The sequence below is a fragment of the Cyphomyrmex costatus genome, unplaced genomic scaffold, assembly GCF_001594065.2.
Source record: "Cyphomyrmex costatus isolate MS0001 unplaced genomic scaffold, Ccosl1.0 scaffold30, whole genome shotgun sequence".
NCBI lineage: Eukaryota > Metazoa > Arthropoda > Insecta > Hymenoptera > Formicidae > Cyphomyrmex > Cyphomyrmex costatus.
Window position 1 is genome coordinate 1,618,248 of NW_017277125.1, and position 9,148 is coordinate 1,627,395.

At 35.6% G+C, this 9,148-nt stretch overlaps 1 protein-coding gene across 1 annotated transcript; it reads left to right on the forward strand.

The window, feature by feature from the left end:
• The first annotated feature begins 2,672 nt into the window (after positions 1 to 2,672).
• Positions 2,673 to 6,486, forward strand: Amt2l (Amt-2-like protein). The gene is made up of 3 exons (XM_018541862.1): positions 2,673 to 3,523; positions 4,589 to 5,381; positions 5,690 to 6,486. Exons 1-3 carry the CDS (start codon positions 2,807 to 2,809, stop codon positions 6,214 to 6,216), a joined length of 2,037 nt encoding a protein of 678 aa, XP_018397364.1. The 5' UTR covers positions 2,673 to 2,806; the 3' UTR covers positions 6,217 to 6,486.
• The last annotated feature ends 2,662 nt before the right edge of the window (positions 6,487 to 9,148 follow it).

A 9,148-nucleotide genomic window follows, 5' to 3' on the forward strand; every position in this document is an offset into this window, starting at 1 on the left:
TATGTACACGCAAATGGCTTGGGAAGGTGGGACTCGTGTCGGAACTAGTGTCCGCTTCGCACGGACGAGAGTGGGAGAAGCAAGCTCTCGGGGACTTCGTGTAACACATTATCGCAGCTATCGCGACTGCGAGCTGCGAACAGCTGCGAGGATGGGGGCCATGAGGGTGGACACCTGAGCCAGGCAATATCAGTCATTAATTTGACCTAATCCGCACGCGTGTGTATTCAAATTAAACCAACGGCACGCCGGCTTTGAAATAACCGACAATATATTGCCGATCTCCATCGCACGATCCTTTGTATTATATGGCTACTCCGAATTAATATACTCGGACTACTCCGAGAGAAACAGTGAGAGAGGATAGAGATTTCCATCGAGCGGAATCGCCGTAGGGCCACCGCAGGTCACCCGTTAAGCAGGGTGCGTTCATATTCCCACCCAAACGCACCTCAGATATTATTTATCCTTATTTAACATTCGGTGAATGCAAGGACATAAAACGATGCCTGGGGAGTGCGAGCTCTCAAATGAAACAAAAAATATAGGAATTTAAACTTAGCCCAGGTGCGGTTCGCTCGTTTTACGTTGTCTGCATTGTCAACACTCTCTCACCTTTCGGTATCGCCTCGTCGTGGTCAGGTAGGATGTGGCGGTTAGCACGCGGTTCATCTCACACCACCTTACAACGAATATCGCCCGGAACGATACTGCTGCCATTTCGTCGCCGCTGTCAAAAGAATCAGGCGCACCGTTCGACGAGGTTCCGATTCGCGTGATCACTCGCTGTTCGCTCTTCTCTCACGCACGAGTCGACCGGGACAACAAACACCCGCCTGCCACCCGCGTCACGCGACTAGAATGAACCGACAACCGGCTACGAGCGACTACTACCGTTCGCAGCGGACAGGCGGTATCGCGCGCGCGGCCCCCGAGACCCCGACCTTGCGGCGGCCGACGACGTGACATGCGCGCCGTTCCGTCCTCGGCGCGCATTGGTCGAACGGCGCTGACGCTGCTGTTAGCGGCACATTTGGAACCACGATTCGGATGAATCGTTCTCCCAGATACGATGACCGCGAAGACGTCGTCGCCCGTGGAAACGTTGTTCTTGGAATCAACGTGCTCCGTTGTCACGTGCGTATATGCATACATACGCGAGCTCTCACGTTGTCCGGGAATAGTCCACGTAAATTGATACTGCACTACAGTAATGTTTCTTCACGTTCTATAGTCGAAACTATAAATATCAGATATTGTTTTTGAAAGTTTTTCATTCTTTTTTATTAAATAAAAAGTTTCCGACCGACACGTCGGTTACAAACTCTATATTTTTCTATTTCTATTTTGATAAAATGAAAAACTTTCCAAAAATATTCGATATTTAGAATTTCAGTTTCGGCTAGAAACTGAAAAAATAATACATCACTGTGTTTCGATTTGCGTAAATCATTTTTTACAATATTATACTACTACAATAGATTATTATTATGGACTGCTTCTAACAGTTTTTCAAAACAAATTTCTTTATATTAATTAATTTAGATATTATCCTTTTTTTTCCTTAAGATATTTCGGTGAATGGAAATCTACTGTTTTCGCGAGGCATTCTTATCCGAGTTTAGCGAGATTTTTATCTTACTAATTTCATATATATATATATATGATGACTGTTTATACTAACAAAAAAAAGAGAACACAACTAAATCTTCGATTTTGATGAGCTTTTAATATGTAGTTCTATATAGACACAAATAAAAGTTATATATGTTTTTTCTTTATATCTGCTGAGTTGCACGTTAAAAAGGTAAAAAAAAAATATTAAAAATAGGGATATGAATGGGAGTATACAATAAATAAATAATTAAATAAATTTTTCTAATATAGTTATAAAGTACGATTGAAGCCATTCAATTTTTATTCTAAAAACTTTTTTTATTTCTCACGGTTTCGACAATTTTACTCTGAAAAAATTGATTTTTTCATGGAAGGTTTTCATCCCTTTAACGTGTGATTCAGCCGCGTTATAAAAAAAATACGTATCTCTTATTTTTCTTTATAGAACAATTTACTAAAAGCACATCAAAATCGAAGGAGGATAATCGGGTTCCCTTGTAAGATTTTAATGTTTATACTAAAATTAAATAACTTAATATTAAATAACTTTACACTCTTTATTTAATGAACATTTGGGCTGCGTTTAGGAATACACACTAACTGCCTGCAGATATCAATTTATCCTTGTTAACATTCAGTGAATAAACACGACAGAATGATACTTGAAGACACTCGGTGTGTATTTCCGAATGCAGCTTTAATGTCACTCACAGAGGCTTCTATATATAGATTGCGTTCCAAATTACTGTCCGTCTGGAAATCTACAATATACGCCACGTACACTATAGATTTTCAGTATTTTCAATCTTGGAACACAGCCATAGAAAATTTCCATACGTGCATTCGGGGAGACATTATTATTAATAAACAAATAAACGATAAAAATAGAATGACACAAATAGTGTCTACCCAAACGCACTTTTATATACTTCTATAGATATATATAGAAGGCTGAATGTCATTTTTATAATTTTCGATAAAATAATAATCGATTCGATAAAACAACTGTGCATGCAATTTTATTCGTTTCATTCAGTCTCCTGTCAATCATTTTAACCCCGATAGAGACGTCACCTCTGTACGCAAAATGTATCAAGTCTTGAAGCGTATCTCGATCATGACAAACAACGATATGATAACGTGACAGCGCACAGAAGAGAAGAGACACCCAATTCCAAGAGGCGAAAGAATGTCGTCCGTTACTAGAGACTATTTTTACACTGAAAACTATTACGATTACGCTGTTCAGCCTCACACATTCGGCAACTATACCGCTGTCTCTACCACACATATCCACCGGAACTCGTTGATTCGCCTCGTTCTGACAATTCTGCTGCGCATCGGCTTTGTTCTCGTCCAGGTCGGCAGCGTGCCGATCAACAACGTTAACCTGATACTTCTTCAAAATACGGTCGATTTATGTTGTGTCACCGTTATGTACTTTCTAACGGGTTTCCTCGTTGCCTACAACGGCGACATCGCCGGTCTGATCGGCGCGGGTCATTGGATCGGTGATCCAACGATTGACAAGAATGAGGCGATCATGGGATGGCAGGCGGTGGCGATCGCATCGGCAATTTGCACCACCGCGGTCGCAGGTCGGATGCACATAACAGGATACCTCCTGGTGAGTATCCTGTTGTCAGGCCTGATTCAACCATTACTCATCCATTGGGCGTGGATGGGGTGGATGGCGGAGAACGAATTGGGTGGAAAAACGGTGGTCTTCAAAGACCAAACTGGTGCAGCAGTAATCCACATCGTCGGAGGACTCTCAGGCCTGATCGGATGCGTTGCTCTTGGCAGAAGAATGTTTAGAATAAAAGATTTGGATGACACCAGCATCATCCCCGGTTCCACGCAGAACGTTTTCAGAGGGCTAATGTTGATTTTCGCTGGGCTTCAAGTAAATATCTTACTCTCTCTGGACGCGAATCATCAAATTAATAAAGTTGATAGAATAAGAAATACTTTGTTTTTGACATAATCTAATATTATATGGGCTGCGTTCCGTTATTCACTGCAAATACTGAAAATTTATAGTTAGCGTTACGTATATTATAGATTTTCAGTCTTGCAGTGAATAACGGAACGCAACCATGGTTGTGAAGCTTTAGAGGAAAAAATTAAATTTCTCTAGCACATTACGAAAATTGCATCTATATTAGAAAATATTTTCGGGTCCAATCGTATTATTCTTCAATCTATCATAAAATAGAATTGGTATAGGAAGAAATATTTTACTTTTAAACGGAAAATGCTTGAATCTAAAACGAAATGATCATGGACAACAGTTTTGTAAATCTTGACAGGCATAGAGCTGACTCCTTCATCCCTGCTGATCAATTTTTTTAAAAGAGTAAAACTACTGAAAGTTTTGCTGAATTTCTTGAAAACGAATGCAGATACGAAAAAAATATTTAGGATAAAGTTGTTTTTATTGAAGTTCTGTGCAAAAAAAGTTTCCGAAATATATTTTTTCTTATCTGCCACAAATACATAGGCTATCGCAACTAAAAAACGTGTATTTTTGGGATTATTCTTTAACTTTATATTGTTATTTTCGTTTTTAAAGACAATAAAATTAAATGAAACAACTTTATTTAATTCAAGAAAAAAAAAAAAGAAATTATTGATTTAAGGGCTTATTCTGTAACTTAATGATTGTAATTGTAGCAGTGTCATTGCGCAGGTTTTATTCCTAATAAAAAAGCTGCGGAACAATACTATGAAACACAAGATTTACAGAAGGGCTTAATCTTAATGTTGTTTTATTTTTATATTGCAAAAAAATTACTATAAGAGATTAAGTATGTTAAGAATATTTTTTGTTTTTCACTAGAAATCCTTGACATAATTATTTTTGATGATCTAGCAAAATGATTTTCAGAACTGTATTTAGGTAAATTTGTGAACACTATATACAAACCGTTCTTTTTCCGTGCAAAAAAAGAATTGCGTACATTTGCAGGGTTTGTGCACGAGCTCGCATGAGCATGACAAGTATCGAATGTTCGCACGGGATTCATCGCAGGCATATGTCAACAATTTACTGGCCGCGTCCTCGTGCACATTGATAATCGTGGCTCTACACTTCGTCCTCGACCGTAACACTTACGATCATTGGATGTTAATGAGATGCATTCAGGGAACGATCGCCGGCGTGGTAACGATATCGGCTGCACCAAATGATTATTCGCCGCAAATAGCTATCGTGTTGGGCTGTCTGGGAGGCATTGTGTTCCATCTCGTCACCACGTGGATTTTTCACAGCACTTTGGAGGATTATTGCAACGTCGTAGCCATACATCTCATTTGCGCGATCCTTGGGAGTATCCTTGCTCCCTTCTGCGCAATGCGTACAGACGAGGATACTATAACGATATTATTGAATTTCTCCTGGCAATTAATCTCCTTGGCTGCATTACTGGCCCTAGTTGGCACAGCAATGCTGCTGATCTTCGGTATGCTGGAGTGCTGCGGAATACTCCGTAATAGATCGGAATGTCTGAATCATGTTCAGGGCAACGCTGCTGTCGACAAAGCTCCATCAAGATCGTTTCTGCAAAAACTTTTCTCTCCTAATAGTGGTTGCCTTTACCTGAGCTCAACCTCCAGCATGGAACATCATCCGAGCATTGGTCCCAGATTTTCGAAATATCAAGAAGAGATAAATAAGCTTGAAGAAGAAAGGTCTACCGTTAGGAACCAACCGGACGTGAATGTCAAAATTGAAGATAACGTTACAAAAATTTCAACACCGGGTCGGTAAAATTTATGAAATCCAAAATACTTAAATTTTTCTTCGCTATCTTAATTCAACAATTCAGTATCAATTTATTGATCAAAAATATTATATACTCATGTTTTATATACTCAATTACTATATTTCTTAATAACTTTTCGTCAACTAATAATCGTCCAATAATCGATAAACAAAAATATATTATACATTAAATATTATAATTAAAAAGGTAGAGTTTATAACTATTATGAGATATTACCGGCTTTGAAATATATAAAAATTAAATTATTTTCAATTTTCTTGATAATGGCAATAATGTATTTATAGGAGCAAGAATGAAGAAAGTGAGACAAGTGCATACTTTATCTGGCAGTATTCCGGCGTTAATAGAAAATAGAGGTGGTACCGGCGAATCAATTGGCAAGGATCTTTCAGAAATCGGAGGGAAAAGATTTCCTGGAAAAGAGAAATATACTTTAGATCCTATTGAAGAAATAGATGAAGAGATTGTAAATGAATTGGAAATCGAGAAAAATAGCGTCCAACTCAGTATCGACGATTATCGGGATGCTGGGGACAAAGATCCAATCTCGGAATACTTTAACACGTCTGGAGATCGGAAGAATTTGAACGAATCAAATTATCAGCTCCGAAGAACCATAAAATTTATGAATTTACATCATGAGTTTGTCAAAGAAGATTTGAAAGTTGTGTTGGGACCAAATCGCTTGGATTCTTCATCCAGCGATTCATGCGACGATGATACTATCTTTGCAAAGACGTCGGACTTGAATGAATCCATAGATATTGCAACAAACAATGACTCATTGACTTACAGCGCAAATATATTATAAGTAATCACCCATAACAACAGGTTTGATTTAAGTCCGGAAAAGATATTCATATATATCGAAACAACGAAGTTACCAAAGAAGCTACATCAATTTCTTGGAACTGCAAGATATTACAAGAGGAAAAAGCTGGACTATCTCTCTCTCTCTCTCTCTCTCTCTCTCTCTTTCTCTCTCTCTCTCTCTCTCATTATCGTATATCTAAATTATTTTAATATAATCATTCTAAAATCATTTCAGTTCTAAGATGTTGATGCATATAAAATAGCAAGACAAAACAAGTATACCTGAAAAGAACAAAGAGAATTGTATAAAAGAAGTGTAAATAAAACATGTGAAATTAAAATTAAGAAAGGTATAATTTTCAAAATATGTGTACTAGAAAAATGTATTATATATTGCATAGTATCACTTCAATATGTTGGCATTTACAAAACATTCCACTGTAGGATTTTTGGTGCTTCTTTTATTAGAACTTACAGACTATTCGTACAATTATTACAATATTTTACATTAGAATAGTCATAAGTTAAATAATTGAAGTGTCGTACACACATCCTACGCGCAGTTTCGTTTATTCGCACAACAATGGCATTTTCTTTCCCTGGGCAGTCTATATTGGAACAGAATATTTACAAAATGCTTGCCATTTCTGTGCGTTTATACGCAAACAAGTGCACTCGCGAAATTTTGTAGCAATTAACAGAGAGTAAGCTATGATGACAATTATAATATATACAAAATAAGACAAGAAAATAATTTTTAATTTATAAAACTGATCATTCAGACGTTGGTAATGTATGCAATTGTATTACCTTTTTATTTTAATCATGGTGCTTAAAATTTAGAAAAGATATAATTATAGAAAAATATCAAATAATTCTTTATAAATAAAAATAAATAGAGAATGAAGATCAATGATGAGGTAATGTTAACGCTAATTTTGTTTACATGTGCGACAATAATCTTGTTCTGATAAATTCCACGGGATTTATTACTTATCTCTGTCTGCCATCAGGTTATTGTCAGGTAGTAGCAATCCGGACATTTGTTGCTACCGCCATACTGAATCAAATTAGGAATATTGACTCTAAAAACCCGATCGTTATATTATAATCATAATCATATATACAACATTGGCAAAATGGCACGATTCGACGAAACAGATCAGTTGATATTACCATTATCATTAGTAACTACCATTATAAGACTAACAATAAACTTTGTACACGATTTGTTAAACGTTACAATGGCATAGTTTTAACGGCAGTATAAAAATGAAAACAAGTCGTACAAACATAACAAAAAGTTCTGTCTAAATATAATATTGTTTCATATGTAACACTCAACGTAATGGCATTATCAGAAACATTCACAATACGAGACAATTAATATAGTAATAACATTGCAAATAAAAAAAAGTATTTCCTGATCTTATATTACTCATTTTGGAGTTTTTCCTAACGAGCCATACATACGATATTCATACACTTTTCTATAGAAAAAGTGAGACAAGCAGATATTATATGCAGATATCTGCCATGAGATTCTTAAAATCTCATGAATTCGTGACAATGTACAATTAGATATGGTCACAAATACAATCAGTATTATTAAAAATTTGTACATGTAGTTTACATTATTGGAGATGATATTATATATACGTATAAAGTGACAAATAAATATAAAAAAAATATACAATAATTAGATACGTATACAATAATCAGATTCCATTGCTCTTTTGACCAATGAAATCTTAGGTCCATTCGATGTATATTCTTTTAAAGTAAAATAAATATTGTATAATACTAATATCATTTCCAAAGTAGTCACACAATAAAAATTCTGTATATATTGGACTTGAAAAGTATATAAGACTTAAAAACAATTTCGAAAAACCACTGTATAATTAATTATTTGGACTTACCCGCTGAAAAATAAGATTCTATTTTTACTTTTTACAACATTCATCAAATGCACGATATATCACTGTATGCGATTCGTGATAATTGTGACAAATCTTAAATGTTTTCATATATGCAGAATTTCACACAACTTGTCAGCGGGTAATTTGCATAATGCACCAAATAACTCTTTGATAGTGTTGATTATTGCACAAATGGATGTTTTATGTTCGCCAACGCATTTGAGATCGACGAATTTCCAAACTCATCTTGAATATACCTAAATTGTCCGTTTCAAGTTTTCACTCTATTTTTTTTTTTTTATAATACACCTACATTAACATCAAAATAATGCGTTACATCAATGTACAAACGGACATGATCACACATCTTTTGTTGGCCTTTCCACCGTGGATACCAAGAATAGTATTGTCAAAATATACATAGATTTCTTGTCATCGTCATCGATCTTAAATATGTAACGAGAATTAATATACACTGTATCTCCGAAAGAGGTGGGCTCAAGAGAAAAAGCTCTCAAACTCCCGAAATCTTATGCTCGCATGGACGATCCGATGATTAGTGCAAAAAGAACGATCGATGAACTGTCTGAATAAAAAATCTCTGACAGCACAATTCTTCGATAATCCTTATGCATGAAGAATATATATTTCTCAAAACAATATGATTTGGACAGTCTGGTATTAAGAAAAGTGAACTTTAACTTTTTAAAATATTACATTTTGCCGAAAAGATACTCTTCAATATCATTCGTTACAACACGCGTATCGTGTTAATAGTAAAAATTCATTTATGCTCAGCATTAGATATTTTATAAATTTCTACTATCATGGACATCTTTCTTGATATATACGAAATCTTTTCTTACGTCATAAAAACAGATATATCTTTTTTTTACATAATTTTGATTGATATACATATATTGATCGGCTTTTTGTTCAACTTATGCATGGGGAAATAGAAAGGTGCCTAATTATTGCTGGATAATGGCACTAGTAAGTGATTAATAT